The sequence below is a fragment of the Sardina pilchardus genome, chromosome 2, assembly GCF_963854185.1.
Source record: "Sardina pilchardus chromosome 2, fSarPil1.1, whole genome shotgun sequence".
In the NCBI taxonomy this organism is placed as follows: Eukaryota; Metazoa; Chordata; class Actinopteri; order Clupeiformes; family Clupeidae; genus Sardina; species Sardina pilchardus.
The window spans coordinates 25,172,554-25,192,405 of NC_084995.1; the positions used below are offsets into that span (position 1 = coordinate 25,172,554).

Below are 19,852 nucleotides of genomic sequence, written 5' to 3' on the forward strand. Positions count from 1 at the left end.
AGGGAACAGAAAGAGAAGAAAAGAAAAGAAACTAGAAATGTAATCCCAAGGAATTACCAGTGCATAAAAATGCAAAATGTAATGCAAAATATCATACGATGTTAAAACAGGTAATGTGGATAATTGCAATTGTTTACTATAGGCATGGTTGTTGCTTTGTTAAATAATTCTGTTGCTATGTTGGTTGCTAAGTTGTTATTAAAGTGGTGGTTGCTAAATTGTTGCTAGGGTAATTAAGATGGTTGCTAAGGTGTGGTTAAGGAAGATATGGTGGCTGATATGCTAAATTATGCTAAATTATGCTGGTTGCTATGAGGGTTGCTAGGTCAACATAATAGTGTGAGGTTCATGCTAGTGTAATCAAGATGGTTCCTAAGCTGTTGCAATGATATATATAGTGGATGCTGTGCAAAATAAAGTGGTTATTATGTGGGCATTAAACCTTTTCTCCACAGTGCTTCTAGAACTGCAATGGCGCAATGATACTAATATGTATGATTAAATGCTGCTTGTCTCAGCACCTTTGAGGTCTATGTTAGCCAAAAAAGGCCTCTGCTAACAACCTCCTGTCCTGATGCTGACCACCCTATTTTAACTACTAATTTACCTCCATGATTCCACAGAGTGCAGAAAAGTAACAGCAATGAAAGAAAATGAGACGCACCAATAGCTGGCACAGTTCAGCACTCATCATGGCAGCAATGACACTTGCCATGCCTTAGTATTGTATTGTAAAAAATGGAAAAAGGTTCGCACACTTGAAATCCTTCTTTTTAGTTTAATTTTCTTTTCTTTAGCACAGAATAATGACGTTTCGACCGTGTGGTCTTCTTCAGATTCACTACAGGAACATACTGATTGACCTTTTTCCATTTTTTATGATTTACCCTTGTTCTGCACCTTGACCTGGGATGTGCACAAACTTTTTTACTATAACTTAGTATTGTATTGTCTCACTCTAAAAACATGGGTGCTTTTTTGTGGAACCAATTTGGGTCGGGGCTCAAAGTATTTTCCCAGTTTGCCCTTGATCAGCAGATGAAGACCGTGAGGCAGACTGTTGCAGGAGAGGTGGGTTGACCTGCTCCCTGGAGCCGCCGGGTCGTGCTGCAATTAGGAGCACTGAGCAGCATCACGGGGGCGGCTTGTGATGGCCGAAACTTTGATCTTTTCTTTCAGGGTACGGAGACGCAGAGCCTTGGCCTGCATGGTCCTGACTCCCACACTGCAAAAATCCACAAAAACACCCCAGGCATCCTTCCCAAATGTCTCAATAGTTTTCAGTTGTTGTTGTTTTTTTCCCCAACTATGCTAGCCTTGCCCCAAAAACTCTCCTCAGAGCCTCGGAGTTGTGGGGGAGGGAGGAGGCGAGCAGGCTGCCTACTGCAGGTCTGGAGTTCATGAGTTAGACTCGGTTTTAATGATGCTGTCACAGCTCAAGTGCTGCCTGTCAGTGATGTATTGTTGCGGGGGGAAATGAGCACCGAGGACAGAAGGCTAATGTCCTCAGTAATCTGGAAGGGGGAAAGAAACTGCGCTGACATTCCACCATTTTGGCTCAGCAGTTGCTCAACATGGATTAAGCTAGCATGGACATTGCACACACAAGAACAGAAACAGCCCAGTCGCTCTGAACAAGGATGGAAGCCTCACAGGTGTCAGCACTGCAAGTAAATCCAGGAGTCTCCTCTCTCTCCATCACTCTCTTCTCCTCCATTGCTCATCACTCCAGTATTCAGTTGGTTTCAGTTTCACACTTGTTCACTGAGTCCAAGTCTTCCAGATTCGAGCATGCGTGTGAATAATAAATTGGGTGAGCCATGAGGCCATGAGCCTGTGGTGCAGTGATGAGGCCCAAGTACGTGTCTCAGTCACATGGTGCCAACGCCTCAGCGGGGAGAGAGGAAGTGTTGGAAGCTCCCGACAGACACCACTGGTCTTTCAACTACAAGCTGTCTGACAGTAGCCACCGGCAAAAGGGATTTCAGGGAGGATTCCAAATGTTTAACACACAGCTTCTTGCAGGTCCTTGCTCTGTTTTTACCCAATAACACCTAACCAACAGACATATGTACACGCTCTCTCACACACACACACACACACACACACACACACACACACACACACACACACACAGGTTTTATCACTCAGTAGTCATGCATTAATAACCTGCTGTAATTGGACTGGTCAGTTCACACTGTCAGAGTTGGATTGAAAGGTTAGATAAGCAGGTGGCTAGCATTAAATTGCTTGATATTTGAACATTCAGTCTAGGGAGACATGACTTGCCTGAAAAGGACAGTAGTGCCCTGACCATCCACAATCAGACACACACACACACACACACACACACACACACACACACACACACACACATCATAACTAACATGCCCATTTCAAATTTCATTCCCTAATACAGATCTGATCCCCATTCAACGTCCACAGAGGCCAAACGCATCAATTCCTATTAAATCAAATTAACAGAGAGAGGAGGGAAGGCAAATAAAGATTCCAAGTACCTAGACAAGTTTTCTCGTCAACTTTCCAAGCCAAGAGCACAACTTGTGCCTTTGAAAATCTACAGGCTCTTTGGCATTTGAAGTGACTCGAGCGGAGGGGAGATGAAACAAGCTGACGTGATGTTTTCATTTCACCTCATCTAACTCCTATCTCCCGGTCCCAGCACCCTCCTCTCCAAATCCCCACCACCACCATCCAAAAAATTATTAAAATACGACTCCAAATTGCCTTTGATATGGATTTAATTTTTTCGTTTCACTATTTAATATCACGGGGGCATTATAGCGCGGCGTGATATGAAGTCTTTAAAGCGTGTGCCGCATGGCGCCGACACGGTGATTAGCGATGGCAGGCCACGTGGTGCACAGGCACGCTTTCCAACAGCCTCACGCCCGACCACAAGACAAGGGGGTCACGCGAGGAATCCCTGTCGAGCAGCCACCGCGCTCACTTGGCCTCGCTCCCTCTCTACTCCTCTCTCTCTCTCTCTATTCCTCTCTCTCTCTCTCTATTCCTCTCTCTCTCTCTCTCTCTATTCCTCCCTCTCTCTCTATTCCTCTCTCTCTCTCTATTCCTCTCTCTCTCTCTATTCCTCCCTCTCTCTCTATTCCTCTCTCTCTCTCTATTCCTCTCTCCCTCTCTATTCCTCTCTCTCTCTGTAGTCGAGTCTCAAAACATGTGCAGCACTGAAGCCAACACCCTTGGAGCAGCATCACCCCACCAACTGATTAGGATTCATTAATACGCACACTGACACACCGCGTCCCAGTGACTTTATTATCATAATGTTATGCAAATAACTGCTGTACAAGTGCTGAGGGGTCAACGCCACATTCAAATCCATGCGAGCCATATTCTCTCCTCGACTCCGTGTTAGCACAACTGTCATGATTGCTTCTGTTTCATAATTAATCACTCTCGTGGACTAACAAATATCCCTGCCACGGGTCACTTGGCAAAGTGATTTAATTTAATGGCGTCTGTTAATTGATCGCTTCATTTGGACGACAGGTTGATCGGGTAGAACATTCCAAGACAAGCTTGTGCTGCAGATAGCATTTAACAAACATGACTGTTTAGGCACCGGCACACTACACACATAGGAAGGAAGGACGGACGGACATATATCCTTGGTCAGGGACACACACACACACACACACACACACACACACACACACACAAGCAGACAATCAAGCCCCCTTGAGAACAGTTAATCACTCTGGTTAGAGGGATGGCCATCTCGGTCGCCATGGAGACCCTGTGGGACCTGGCGGGACCTAATGAAAAGTGAATAGCTCAGAGATAATGCCTCTCCTTTAACACTAATGACATTTTTATGCGAGTTTGATGGCATTAGAGCAAATCAGAGCGACGCGGAGAAACAGAAGGACACAGAGGAAGAGAGACACAGAGAAGAAGGGAGGAAAGACGAAGGGTCGGAGGAGAAGAACCAGAGATTGAAAGAAAAGAAGAAATAATGAGATGGGGGGGGGCATTTACAGTACCTCCACTATCACTCCTTATCTCACACGAATCAAAACCTTTAGCAAATGCCATCACATTGGATCGCTCTATGCACCAACACACACACAAACACACGCACGCACACGCAAACACACACACACACACACACACACACACACACACACACACACACACACACACACATACGCGCACAAACACACACGCACACACAGACACAAAATTGAGTACTTCCAACACATATACTTTGATGATTCCCATCTCATGGAAAAACCCAGTGATCAATTAACATACCAATAAGTAAGTTATCATACATTTAGGTCAAGTATCACATATTCCAACAATTCAAACTATAAAATCCACAGGATATTTACGATAAAGATTAAAAAAAAAAAGAAACAACCTCTACCTGAATTGGAAACATCCTGTTTCATAGATGTGATCAGATGAAGAACATGACTTGATTACTGAGGAGAGAGTGAGGGATTGAGGGAAGGAAGGAGAAAGAGAGAAAGAGAGAGAGACTGCGTGTTTGTGTGTATGAGAGAATTGGTGAAGGGAACAATCATACACCACCCCAAGAGAAGATATGCCTTCATTTCATGAGCCATCACAGGAGTGACCCAAAGAGCCACATAGAGTCTGGCAAACTGATTGAGTTACCCAGCATGCTTTGGGACAGATGAAATGGAGGCAATGTTGGAGACTAGGAGATGGGATACTGTGGCATCTTTATTTTCTCTTCCTGCAAGAGTGAAAGTCAAACAACAAAGGCTGCAAGAAAGGCAGAAAACATTGCTCCTCAATAGCAGACGTGGTGTTGAACTTTTCATCAAGAAAGGCAAAAAACATTGCTCCTCAATAGGAAACTTCGCATGACTTTGGCAAAGGATGTTTGCAGCCTAGAATAATTTGATAGATAACCAGAAAATGTGCCTTCTTAACTTCTATATTATAAAAAGTATATCTACACTGCAAGTAAAGTAAAGTAAGTCTTTATCTTATTTCTAGAGCATAATTGTCATGCTTAGAGTGCAACACTAAGCACAAAGCTACACAGACATCAAGATGGAACAAATTGACAATCAAATAAATCCATAGGTAAATTTAGTTCATTGGTTACTGTTGTGCCTGTTGTGAGCAGCTCACGGCATTGTCATTGTGCAGAGCCCAAAATAAAATGTCGAAAATAAAGCCTGAAACTTGCAGTCACTGTCATTCAAGCCAACAGTGCCTGTTTGCAATGCAGCTGAGATTAAATTGTGGCTTTAAGAAGATGAAATGACAATTTATATTGGATATTGGAGGTATAAAGTAAATAAGTAATGGTCTCTTGGCATTTGTACTATTTTGCCTAATGCTATTTTTAACTATTCAAATTAAACAGCAACTAATTAGAAACAAGTGAGAGTGTAAAGGTCCTCCAAAATGAATTTATTGTTGAAGAAATTCAGATACTTTAAAGAGACCCTATGCAACTTTTTCATAGTCATAAAATCGCTTAGAAATCGTTGTTTTGCTTGACTGACCAGTTTTATCGAAAAACAGTCACATTTCCTCCCGCCCCTAGTGTCCCTATCCGCTAATTACAACCTTGCAACTTTCTGATAAACGATCGTTTGCTGTTTAAATCTGGAAGTCAGAGACGCGAAAGGAACAAGAAGAACCACGCTTGCAATTTATATATTTATATATAGCCTATATATGTATAAATATACACGCTAAAGCTGTCGGGGAAGCTCTGCAGAGAAATATGTAAGCATAAAACGAGCGAAAACGAAAAACGAAACCGAAACCAGAGATGAAATCGCCAATCCTGCATTATTCCTCTTTAATGTTGATAAAAGTTGATTAAGACATTGAAATATTCAGTTGTGACAGTTATGACATTCAGTTGTGCTTCAATACAAGTGTCCACCTCCTGGGGCATTTAAAGACTGCAACAATTAGCTGGATGCACTATTTCATGCAAATTCTAGCATGCCTCTAACAATGTACATGCAACAATTGCAACATGCAGTTCTATATGTCCTGACCATCAACATCTCCTTAGCAGAGACAGGTGACAAACGTAACCTCCCAAGAGGTACGATAAAGCAACCAAAGGTAGCGCCCGGAGAAGCATTCGGAGTGACATTTGTCCTCTCAGCTGTTTGTTTGTTTGTTTGTTTGTTTGTTTGTTTGTTTGTTTGCTTGCTTGCTTGCTTGAGTTTCTGTTTGGGTCCAGGGGCAGACTGAAAGGAGGAAGCCCCAACACAGTCACATGCAGGCAGTGTCTTCAGTTCCACTGTGCATCAGCAGTGCCTCGAGCAGTCCCACACCTATGGGAATAGTTTGGCATCTGATGCAAATAAATGCTGAAACATCCCCATGGAGGGGAAAAGTGGTTGTGTTCTTTCAACAACTAAATGCGGCAGGTTCAGAGACTCGTTTCCTGTTTTGGCACACGACACGACAGAACAAGCCTGTGCTGCTAAGCAGTAAGTGCAATTAGTGATAGTTTGATGACGAGCAAAACTTTTGCATTTCTAAACAGTCTCAGGAGCACAGTGTGGCATTGACAATCTGATGCTTTTCTCCATCAATCTTTTGACAGGGATGTTAAAGGGGGCACTGGCAGAAATGTCTAAATGGCAGTAGACTCACACTCATTGTGGCCTTTATTGTTTTAAAACACCTTTGGAGGGTTCTACTACTTTACGGGAAGTATCATTATCATGAAGATCATTACTGTGCAACCACAGAAAGCCTTATAAGAGCCAAGAAGCCACACTCAAGTAAAGTCCTCTAGCCTTAAGGTCAGAATATAATCCTGCGTCTGCGTAGGGCAAGTAAGCAGACTGACGTAGGCTATGTCGTTTTGCAAATGGACTTGTTCTGGAGAGCTCATCAATGTCTCATTTTATTGTCATCAAAGTAATAAATAACAACTGGAATTGCTTCCGTGTCATACTAGATTACGTTACAGGTTAAGAACATGGTGTCTTAAATGATTGACTAGGAAGGTGATTTGTACTAGGCTATATACTGCAGTCAGCAGCCAACAAATTTGTAAAACACCAGAAGCTAATATTTTGTCACTACATCTGTCCTCTGTAAAATACAGTTCAGTTTCAGTTCACCAGTTCAGGACTTATTTAAGCAAAAGCTGAACGTGTATTTCGGCACTGGCATTCAGCATTGGGGACAAAAGAAACACAGTGTAGCTATATAAACCATGTAAACTTCCCACAACTTCAATATTTGACAACATACATGTACTGTATATGTCTTGGTGAATGTCAATAACTCATTACAGTCATTGTGAAGCGTCTATCTCGCGGTTATGTAAACACCATGCACTAACGGAGTTTACTTTTGACAATCAAAAAGTTTAGCTGGTTTAGCCGGTAACGCTATGATTAAAAGGATGTAAACAGAAGGCATTAAGTGGAGCAACGAAGGTTAATGTGTTCTATGTTTTTGACCAAACAATGGCCGGGTTTCCCAAAATTGTTAAGAAGCTCTTAAGTGCTAAGAACTTCTTAGGAGCGTTGTAAGAATGTTCTAAGAACGCTCCTAAGAAGTTCCTAGGACTTAAGAGCTTCTTAACGATTTTGGGAAACCCGGCCATTGTCTGTCTACCGTCCTTGCACTCAGAGGAATCTTTTGTTTCATTTGTCCCTCGTTTCAATTGTCCTGGTTGCACCTTTCACTAAATAGCCTCTGGAGTATGCATTATGTCCGCGGCAAAAAAATGATGCACGTCTTCCACACGCGCAAATGTGACGGAGGACTTTAGTTTTTCCTCGAGTTCAGCAGAAGTGTGCAGGCCACAGCACATAGTTGTACACCCATGGAAGAGGGTCCTTTTCTTAACCCTGCTGAAACAGCATCAACTTTATTCCTTCTGGTATTCTATCACACACCGCAGCATTAAATCATCCCCTGTGCTTTTATTAATGTTGTGTCAGGAGAGTTCACATTTATTTCATGTGAATCCACTCAAATGACAGTTTTTTAACAAATGGCATAATTTCCACAACAGACTGTTCCTTGAAAAATTTGCCTTTTTTAGATTTGCTTTCCCCTAACTCTCTCTCTCTTTCTCCCCCTCCCTGGACTTCAACAAGCAAAGCTTGTACCTGCTTTACTGTGCCTGAGAATATGAAAAATTGCTATATTTAGGCGCTCAGAAATATCCCGGCGTGGGGTGCTTTGTTAAAGGCAGTGGGGAATATCAAGGGACACCAAGGCAGATGTGAGGGTAGACATAGAAAATTAATCTCCTGATGGACTGTGATGGGAAATAAACGCTAATAGGAGGGCAGAAAAGACTGTGGGGAACACACAAAAACAAAACACTACGGAAAAAAAATATGCATGGCTAGAGCATGCCATAAAAAGGCTCAAGAAAGGTTTCATATTAACATTTCTAGACCATAAAATAATAATTTGTAAATTGGACATTTAAATCCAAGCCTCGTCAACCTAAATGTAAAATACCTAAAAAATTGTAAATTCCATTTTCTTAAAGGTATCCGATACAGTCTGTATGTATTCTATGTGTATGCAGTATGAATACTCATGGCTAGCACCTTCCTCCTGGACATGGTACATACTGTATGGATTTTTTAACCAGCAAAGATCACTGACAAGGCAATATTACACGATTAAATACAAATAGTAGGCTATTGCACGATTGCCGTAAAGCAATTTGTGTTTCCCTGGGACTTTGAAGAGCAAGTTGGTTCTTTCTAGACAGCTAGACTAGGGCTGCAGAAGACTATGGAAACGATTTGGAAAAGATTTTTTAAAAGACTCAAAGTCTCAAACCATCTGAAATTTAAAGACAGGTCGCTATAAAACTATAGATAATGATTTTGCAACAACAAGGAATCTAGCAGAGTCGCTATTTTTATTTGTTTCATGTATGTCTTAATAATATATTGGCGCTCTGTAAGTAAAATTAAAATTAAATTGAAATTGAAATTGAAATTGAAATGAATACTAACAATTTATAAGAAACCAAATTACTACTTCCTATTTGGCGCTGGAGAGCGCTAATCTATTGTTTTCTATATTGCTCACATCACTATTTACATGAGCCAAGACTAATACTACATATCAGTTCATTTCCATGGGCATGTATTACTCATGAGTTCACAAAATTGTTATTTTTTTGTATTTCAAAAACATAATCTCAAGCTTGTTAAAATACTTGTGTGCAAATATTGATAATATTCAACATAATTGTTTGAACACCAGCAAACATTCCCTCAACAAAAATAAACTCATTCTTCAGAACATGGTCCATTACCAACCCCTGTACTATTAATCCAATACTGCAACACATGTCCAATACAAGCATCGCTACTACAAGAACATGGAGAGGGCCTGATGAAAAACAATCGGAGATAAGGGACTGCAGATGGAAAATAGTCTTTGACTAAATCTGGTGCATTTACATGTTCCAATGGGGCATGTTGATTAATGTACATTGTCCCTCTCTTAAATAAATAAATAAATAAATAAACTACTCAATATTATACGTATACATTGCACTTCTGTTCTTGACATGAACAGATATTCCAAAAAGATACTGCGAAACTCCAGGGATGTCTCGGTGAGATAAAACTGCACTGAAAACAAGCCTTGTGTTATACCAGCCTGAACAACTGTCCTGTCACATCTTGTTAGGTATGACTCCCTGATCATGTTGTGTTAGGTTAAAAAAAAAAACTAAATATGGCTTCTTTAAAAACTGGCTTAAGAGGCAAGATGATGCATACAACTGATGGATGGAATCAATAGATACACTCTGAACATGATGTATACAAATGCACACTGTCATCACAAAAAGCTAGTGCATCCATAAAGCTGCTTAGTAAGTACTGAGGACATCGGAATGCAATTTTAAAATGATGACTTGGACAGGCCTGTAACAACACACAGACAAGAAACCTCGGCACGAGGGAAGACATCAGTAAGGCTGCCCAGTAAATGAAAGAGACGGGGTCTCTCTGCTGAATTTACAAGCTGCCTATTATTTCATTTGGAGAATACCAGAGTCATTCTGTACTGACACGTCTAGATGGAGGTGCAGAGTGCTGACAACAGTTCAGATTGATTTTATGAGCTTGGAGACAATCCATTTTCCCCACACAGTTTGCTGATAGAATGTAGGCATAGTTTGGTATAAAGGCATAACGGGTCTACCAGCTTATTATAAAAAGCAAACAGTTGTGAAAAGTTTTCTAGCAGCAGATTTGCGGATGATAAAGGAATGTTGACAAATAAGGCACAGTGCATTCATTCAAAGCCTTTAGAGCAATGAAGCTGAAATAGCTTGCCACATGAAAGTTTGTGGCAGAAAGCAAACACCGCATTAGACTTGATTAATTAACGATGTTATTGAGTTTGGGCAACCCCCCCCTCCTCCTCCTCACTCCTTCCTCACTTCAAAACAAAGCACTTTCTCAGGGTTGCTGGTAATTAGAGCAGAGCCGCTGTGATTGTGCCTGCAGTACTTGCAGCAACCTTGCAAATCCGACACAGGCGCGCAAAACACAACAGCAAGAGAGGGAGAACTACACGCACCTTCGACTTCATGTTGTCTGAAATTGGGTGAGCCATGCAGATAGCTATTGCCTGTACCGTAATGAAGCCCTCCACACATCGTTAGTGTGATCCAAAAGGAAACGGGTCCCACCAACCAAGTTCCACCATTACCAGCTGCGCGCCAAAAAAACGACTTCGTTTTTATTGCAACTTTATGTACGTTTCATTCTAAAGTTCTTTTTAGTTAGCCCTCTGGCGCCGTAAAAGTATCCCAGCTCAGCGGTCAAATTAGACCCTTAATTGCCCATTAGCAAAGTAATGAGAGGAGAAGTGTGAGTTCCCCTCTCCATGGTGCTGAACTGACACCTCGACAGGGTGATGACGGTGATGGCAGTCAGGGACTAATACTTTTGTCCTTCCACGGGTAGCACCCAACGTCTCCTTAATGAGCCATAGAGACAAACAGAGCAGGGGGAATGGAGGAAGGACACTTGTCTGAGAGGTTTGGGCACTTCATACTGTGACAGGGGGATGAGGTGGGGCAAGGTGTTACTCCTGCCTCTCATTTGTCTCATCCATTTGTGAATGACCAATTCTTGCGTTTATATCTCTTGCCTTTACTCTCCCTACTTCTTTCATCTCTATATTAGCTCCTTTGATTCCCTCACTCTCTCCATTTTGATTTCTTTTCATCCCTCGCTCCTGTCCCTGCCAGTGCCACTCCCTCCACTTCCACATGGCCCAGACTCTTCCTTCCCTGCTCCCCTCCGCTATAGTGCTCAGACAGGCTTCTTGTTCCCGGCCCCTGAGGCAACATGGAGCCAATGACGCCGGAGCCGATCATTCCTGCGGATGAGCACGGCATTGTGTTAAACTTCATCATAAATTACACAGTCATGCATCATTTATTTCTTCTAGGCTGCAGACGGCTCGGCAGCTGCTTTACGGTCATGGCCATTTCTTCTCTTCAAGAGAGGAGAGGGAAGAGAGAGAGGCCCATGACAAGTTGCTAAATCTGAGGCAGGAGGTCTGAGGAAGAAGCCCTGAAAAGAGATTTGGTGCGAATGGTTGTGCCATTTGTTTCCACTGCATATTTATTTTCTCCCGGACATGAGGATGTCTGCTACTTAGAGTGGATTTTGTTTTTCAAGAATAAATGAATAACAGGTTATGTTACAAGCAAACCAAAGAAGGGTATGGTTGGAGGAAAAACACATTCTCGCTCTGTCTCTCAAACACACACATACACACACACACACACATGCACGCACGCTCGCACACAAACGCACACACACAAACACCTAAGACTTTTGGAAAAAAGTAACAAGGATCCAGGCTCATCAAAGATTAGGGAATATTCATGAAGCTGACAGTAATCTATTGGGAGTTAATCTGTGATCAACAGCTTCTGTCTGTCACTGTCAATCTGTGCACAGGCACCCCCCAGGGAAGTAGTTAGCTCTCCATTACAAGGCTTGAGACGCTTTCCAGCACTCCCTGAAACCAGACGCAACATATGGAGGAGAAAACAAGATGGCCGCCTGCAATATGGCACCACTTTCTCTGCCAGCGTCTCGTAAGCGACAGAGACAGAACCGTCCTTCAGGAGGGCTTTCAGCGACTGCCATTCGCTTGTCACTGGGCCTCATCTCGCTGCATGTATAAATAAACACTGCTTGTGCAAACTAGGCATAATGCATTCTTTATGAATATGCATCTCTTATTCATAAACCAACAGTCTGAAGGCTGCTTAATACAGTGATTAAAACAATGGCAGGCTTGCAAAAAGAGGATCTAAGATGAAGACAAATCTGCAGAGTTGTTAAGAAGTTCTTCATGCAGCAGTCCTGATTACTTTGCTTTGAATCATGAGAGGATTATGTCCTAAATGTTTATTAATGACTTGGTAAAGCCTTATCAAGCATTTATGCATCCAGCTATTGCAAATACTATTCAATTAAGCACACTAATTTGAATAGGCTTGAAGCTATGCCATGAAATTTGAATGAGGGCTACGAAACATGAAAAACACAAGTATGGAAATAACTTCATTGGAGGTTTGTAACGTTAGAAATTTCTGTAAAATCTTGAGAAAAGCTGCAATTTTGAAAATCCCAGAGGTTCAACAACTTTATGAAGAATTTGTTGGCTCTAAAATAACAAGGTCATATTTCATCACTTGTTAGAAAAAGTAATGGGGTGTACAATTCAGTCATGAATAATCCTGAGTAGGGCTGTCAAAATAACGCGTTAATTTCGATTAATCAATTACAAAGAGAATACAGCATAAAAACAATGAACGCTAATTAATCACATTTTGTAGTGACCTTTGGCGAGTGCAGTTCTGGCTACAGTGACTAAAGGAACAGATGAGAAAACGCTGCTTCGTCCAGTGAATGGAACATTTAGCCTACATTTAGAAAAACACCCAGATGGAACTGTTGACAAGAGCATGTTCGATGCGATTTCTGGCGTAAGGAATTTCCGTTCCATAGCAGTTCTTCAAGAATGAAGTATCACCGAGTTAGCACACCCCAAGACGATAATAAATGATGCTAGCCATCAGCCTTGTTAACTTTGCAAATGTATTGTTTAGGCTACAGTACATGTGACAGACTAACTAACTGACAGACTCCCTTACTAAATCGACTGCATTACCTTGGTGCTAGGGCACTGCACACATCAATAGTGACACTTGTATTTATCATGCTAAAAAAACATTACCTTATCAGTCGATATAGCTCTTTGGAGTTTTAGTCCTTTGCCTCCATAACAAAAGCATTCTCATTCCATACAAGGGGAACAAGCCATGATAAGTGGGCTATTTACGAAAGCAAAGTAAAATATAAATATATTGCGCCTCTAGGTGGAGCTCTAGAGTCGCCAAAAATACCTGAAACTGATTGCTTTAAAGTCTAGAATGTTGGTTTGACTTTTCACTGAATCTGCCAAATTTTGAATTTAAAATATCTTAAAGATACCTTCATAGCAAAAATGGATGCATGCAATTAGTTTAGATTAACTAACACAGAGAGTATGTAATTAATTTGATTCATCTTTTTTTAATCGCTTGACAGAGAAGAGAAGATGTTGGTCTGACATTGAGGATTAACACTGTATTCAAATCACTTCCACATGATTACACACAAGTACAGCCTTCTGCAAAAATGTCACGATCATAATCTGCACTAACTCTTTGGGTGTGAAGCTACAGTCTCCACACACCAACACCAGAGAAAAATATCAAGAGACCTAATGAAGACTGACAGCTTATTCTAAGAGCCCTGGTAGCATGTCAGGCCTGAGCTTGTGTTTACTTCTCTTTAATCATGGCGTGGGAGGGACAGATGGTATTTGTAGCCAAATTTAAAACAATCTGATGTGCCTGAGGTGAAGAGCAGAACACCTTCAATTAACGACAGACACAACGGAGAAGTTAAATGGAACCCCGCGCACATGTCGCGTCCCATCAAACTGACTCATCCACGGGTTATTTACTGCCTCCGGAGCCTGTTAGCCTGTCCATTCATTAGCTGATGTTATTCACTATATTACTCGTGTGGGCGCCCATCTCTGCCGTTCGCCATCGCTCTGTACCGACTGCAGCACTATTCACTGGGCAGGCAATTAATTACTGACTGCTGTCACTCAGCCGTGAATAATGCATTAACAGTCATGATATTCCCAGACGGCCTCTAATTTATGTGGTGCGTTTTTTTTTGTAACAGACTGAAACAGCAGTACAAAGAAATTTAAAGGAGAGAATAGATGTGACAGAGAAGGAAGGGGTAAGTGAGAGAAAAAAAAGATTGAACGAGAGTCTGAAAGAGAAAAGAGAATGAAATATGGTGTGTGCCAAACGAGATACACGGGGTAGAGGGAAACCGAGAGAGAGAGACGGAGCAAGAGAGAGGGATGGGAGGGCTAGAAATGCCGTGTATTGATGGGAAGGAGCATGTAAATGTGCCCATCTATCTTGTAGAGGAGACCCGGGTGAGCCTCATGTGTTGTCTGCAGAGCAGTCCATCTCCACAGACAGCCGCTTGGGCACACTTGCGCTTCAAACAGTAAATTGTCCTCTAAGCACTAACTAAGATGCCACGGTACGACTAATCCAAACCTCATAGCCATATTAGCACTGGGTAGAGGGCTGGGCAACGGGGACCAAGGTATTAAGAGAGACTGACGAGTAATCTATGGCAAAGTCTGAGAGTAGAAGAGCAGAATAAACCAATTTTACTCAAATTTGAAGATATCTGCTCTTTACCAGTTTTTGTAAAACACATGTCTAAATTAGGTAAGGTTACAAAGCATTGCTTGGTCTGAAAGGGGGGGGGGGGATGAAACAAGCTTTCCCTAAGCTAAGCTTCACACAAGCCCAAAATCCAATCCAAGTACCACAGTAAAACTAAGTGAAGGGACTTGGAAACTACAGTACAAAGCAAATTAAACAAGGCCAGGGTATCATTTCCTTAGTTAGTTGAACAAAAGCAAACATAACCTGCCATCACAGTAATTGTCATCACAGTAAGTAGACCAGGTTTACTGCAACTGCTTACAGGCTCAGGGGCAGTGTTGGACTTTGCTACCACCATCTGACCACTCACAAATATGGGGAGGTCTAGAGCTGCTTATTTCACTTAGCAAGCCCCCCCCCCCCCCCACACACACACACACACACACACACACACACACACACACACACACACACACACACACACACACACACACACACACACACACACACACACACACACACACAATGTGTTTAAACATAATAGCCCTTATATGTGTCTCTGATTTCTAAAATGTTTTTCAACCATTAGGATCCCTAAACTGAGCAACACCCTTGCAGCACTCCTTGCGAATGTGTTGGCCAGTGACTAATTGAATGTGTTATATTGAGAAAAGGCCCAATTGAGGGGCCATATAAGCCGACAGTCCCCTTGCTGATTCCCTGTGCCTTGCAGAATTATGATATCATATTTTATGATTACTGTATCAATTAGAATGTGTCTTCATTAGCCTTACCCTGTGCACTTTGCTGATGGGACTGTTCCACGTGGTTTGGTTGAGTGATTGGGTGCATATCCCTCTGCACATGCTGCAGTGCTACTCAGTGCTACTGGTGTGCAGACTTTTTATTTTTGCTTCACCGTTATTTCGCAGGTGTGACGGATGTCAGGTGTTTTACACATGACAGTATGGTTATGGATATGGTTATGGTTATTGCTATTTAGCAGACGCCTTTCTCCAAAGCGAATATAAAGTATATGGACTGTTTGCATAACAAAAACTATTCTTGAGACTGAAGTGGCTCCTGAGATGATCTACTCTGTAGTTGTAAAAATGACTTAAGGACACTTTTCTTCCTGAAATGTGTGTATTTGGTTTATGTAAACATCTCATAGCTTTACAGACCTTCCTTTGAGTCACAAAGTATCAGTGAATAAGAAAATGTACAGGCGGGTCAAGAGGGAAGGTTTTCATGTGGAATGACCCCATTGTTCACGACGAGGGTATCACCATGTACCTGCTTTGGCCCTACTACGCACTACATGGGCTCAGAGATGCTGCGCCATCTATCAAATTGATCATTGATGTCCAAAGATATTTATTTCATACATGATGCTCAAACCCCATCAGCAGCTCTGGACCCACTCTAGCAGCGTGTTCATATGAGGTCATGAGGTCACTTCACTGCAGTTAACGGTGTAGAGAACAACATTGATAATCATTGTGTTGCTTTGAACACAGTGATTTGAACCAGACTAAAGTGATTCACAGCATAACACTCTGACTCACCTGCTGATAGTGGAGGAAGGCATGCCGGCTGAAACTACAGCACAGCAGCAGGACTGACTTGTTGCTCACTGATGAATCATTCAAGTTAACACAAAAATACTAAAAAATAAATAAAAAAAATGTAAAATACACACAGACAGCTAATTTCGCTAATTAGCTGAATGAGCTATTCATTTTGTCACCTTTGTCTTTCCTGTTAAAGGAGGAGATGTGGGGGGAAACAGGTGGCAACACTCACTCATAGCCACCAGCTTGATCCTGCTGGTACTTTATTATACTCACATTAATCGGAATGACTTCCCATGCATAATTGTCTGCGCTTGGCTGTCAAAAGCATTAATAAGCAATTCACTCAGTGAGCATAGACTGCCAAAGGTGATGGTGCAACTGATATACGGGCAACAGACAAAACTCCAGACAGCGTCACCAACAGACATTGTATTTAAAGTCTCTTTCTTTCCTTGACAGACAGACACAGACTAATGGTTCTATTACATGTAACATTCTTCTGATATACGATTAGGGTAACTCTTCTTGCACCATAGCTATAAGATAGGAGAACAGAACAAAACAAAACAGAAAGGAGACAGAGGGAGACATGGAAGGAGTGGAGGAATGATGGAATGGATAAGAAAAGCAGAATCCTTACCCTTCTGACTGGTCGTCTTCATCAAACCCTCCTCTCTCCTCCGTCTCCTGGCAGCATCCCTCTGTTCGGCATCTGTGTGCAGGGATGGAGGGAGCGAGAGAGAGAGAGAGAGAACAGACAGCGGTGAGAGATGACTGGTGCAGCTGGGTTTTGTTTACAGGCTAAGCGAGACGCTCTGTCAGTGTCGGGAGGAAGAGAAGAGAGGAGAGAAGAGGAGAGGAGAGGAGAGGAGAGGAGAGGGAGAGAGAGAGAGAAGGAGCATGCCTTTAAACTTACTGGTAGGGAGAACAGCACGCCTGAGAGAGGTCAGAGGAGCAGATGGAGAGCGGGAAGGAGAAGCGAGAGAGGAGGAGAGGGGAGGAGGTAGGAGCTGTTAACAATTTCAGCTCTGGGCTGTAGCAACAGAGCAGCGGCGGCAGCGGGCAACAAGCACTTCCACTGAGAGGTACAGGGAGCTTAAACACCACACAAGACAAGATTCCCCTACAGGATGGGCACTGCAGCACAGATGAAACATGCAAGCTATACAAACCAACACACACATGCATTGTACATACAGTACAGACACACAAAATGTATACCCTTTGTGTTTTTCCATACACGTGTGTATACAGATACAAACACACACGTGTATGGAAAAACACAAAGGGTTTCAAAATAATATGATAATATTTATTTTCATTCCTCTTTCTGTGAAGTGTATGTGTGTGTGTGTGTGTGTGTGTGTGTGTGTGTGTGTGTGAACATGAGCGAACACATGTTGATGATAACTGCTCCAGATCCTGCTTTTGCTTCAGGGCGAAAGGTGTTTTGTAGAGGGCACCTTACAAAATATTCAGTCTGTGAGAGTGTGCATAAGCGTGCATGTATGCTCAAGAAAGATGCAACATAGTGTGTGAATAAGTGCGTGTGTGTATGTAAGTAAAAGTGAGTGAGTGAAAGAGTGAGAGAGAGAGGGAGAGAGAAAAAGAGAGAGTTGGGAACAAAAAATTCCTCTCATGAAAAATTAATTTTCCTCTTTTAGACTCTAGCTCAGAATGACTGCAAGTAGAAGACACTTCTGCAGATATGAACAATCTCTCTCTCTCTTGCTTGCTCACACACACACACACACACACACACACACACACACACACACACACACACACACACACACACACACACACACACACACACACACACAGAGAGAAACATGAAAGTTATTGAAAAATGTCTGCAATATATGAGTTCATGGAGAAAGCCAGATAGTATCAAGCCATCTCTTCTCAGGGCCACCTTTAAGAGCCATTGAGCATACTGCTGAGAGAGGAGCCAGCATTGAGCATACTGCTGAGAGGGGCTCTTTTGCTTTAGTGGCCCTGTCCATTCAAACTATTGACTATTGTCCTCACTTTACATGGCTACATCCACTGGAGTCTGCATCAGGGCACACACAAATGACCAAGCCAAACATCTGTGTGTGTGTGTGTGTGTGTGTGTGTGTGTGTGTGTGTGTGTGTGTGTGTGTGTGTGTGTCTGTGTGTGTGTGTGTCTGTGTGTCTGTGTGTCTGTGTGTCTGTGTGTCTGTGTGTCTGTGTGTCTGTGTGTTCCATATGCCCTTTTGCAAGTGCCTTACTGTTTTAATGTTACAATCATGATCCTAGTAGGCTGCTCAGCACTGACAAGACAGCAAGTCACCTTCTGGTCGATCTGGTTGATCTTGGGCGTTGCGTATAGGTCAAAATGTTAACGTGATAGACTAGAATTGACTATCATAAGCCCTATTCGCACAGGATTGGTATTACCTGTGGACCTCTGGTCATTTTCAAATGACCGCCCCACCTCTGTGTTACTTGCAGCACATTCGCACGGGATAAGCAAAGTCTGTAAATTACCCTATTTTCACTGGCATTACAGCCGGATATGTCGTATCATGACGTCCGCAGATAGTAGAAAAGATAGAAAACGTGGGCAACTGCAATAACAATCACTGAGATACAAATTCGCACGGGATTAGTATTATCACCGGACGTCTGTGTTTGGCGAAATACAGTAGGTAATTTGCGGAGGAATTTTTAATTTTTACAGACATGGCACATTCACACGGGACTAAGATCTCAGGTATCCTCCGCAATTATCAGAAATCACCAAAGGTCCAGAGGTAATACTAATCCCGTGCAAACAGGGCTATAACCTTCAAGATGTCGGTTAGTCAGGTGAGTCAGGTGAATTTGATCAGTGCAGCAAATCAAACCTGTCTGGGTGAGAGCCCCCAGTGGAGAGGGACAGGACTCTCACAGGTTAAGCCACTGGTACCTCTTGATACTCAGTCACAAGATGCTGAAACCCATCCACGGCCCACATTCACCTCGTAATCCTCTGCATAGCAAGTACTCACATCCACCTTTCACTCAATTTTCCACCTCAAATTATTTTTTCCTTCCTTCGACTTTCCTCTCATCAGAAGAGGATGATTATAACAGGGATATGTGGGATTGGGTGGGGCTGGGGCTGGGGTTGGGGGTTGGGGGGAGGGGGGGGGGGGGGGGGGCACAAAACAGAAAACGAAGTGTGTCTCTGATGAAAAGCTTGCGGCAAAGCAAAGAGTCAAATCCGGAAACTTTTTTCAAAGGCAGACAAAGTCCTGCCAAGCTGCGGATTCTTCACAACCGCTCCCCCGAACCTGTCATTAGTTAGCGGGGCCACGTGGGTCTCTGATGGCAATTATGACTGTGATTTGGAGGAGGGGGGGAGAGGAGGTAAGTCTGAGACTTGTAAAAAAACAAACGTGTTAATCTCAGAGCATAATGAGGGTGTGCATACCTGATTACGCCGAGTGGCTCGCTCGCTCGCTCTCGCTTTGCTCTCGCCCTTCAG

General features: G+C 42.6%; 1 protein-coding gene across 1 annotated transcript in view; it reads right to left on the minus strand.

Annotated features, from left to right (window-relative positions):
• inpp4b (inositol polyphosphate-4-phosphatase type II B) overlaps positions 1–17,033 on the minus strand; it is a 273,163-nt gene extending 256,130 nt beyond the window's left edge. The window contains exon 1 of the mRNA XM_062523231.1: positions 16,997–17,033. Coding sequence (XP_062379215.1) covers positions 16,997–17,018 — 22 coding nt within the window. The 5' untranslated portion in view covers positions 17,019–17,033. The remainder of the gene's footprint in view (positions 1–16,996) is intronic.
• Positions 17,034–19,852: the final 2,819 nt, after the last annotated feature.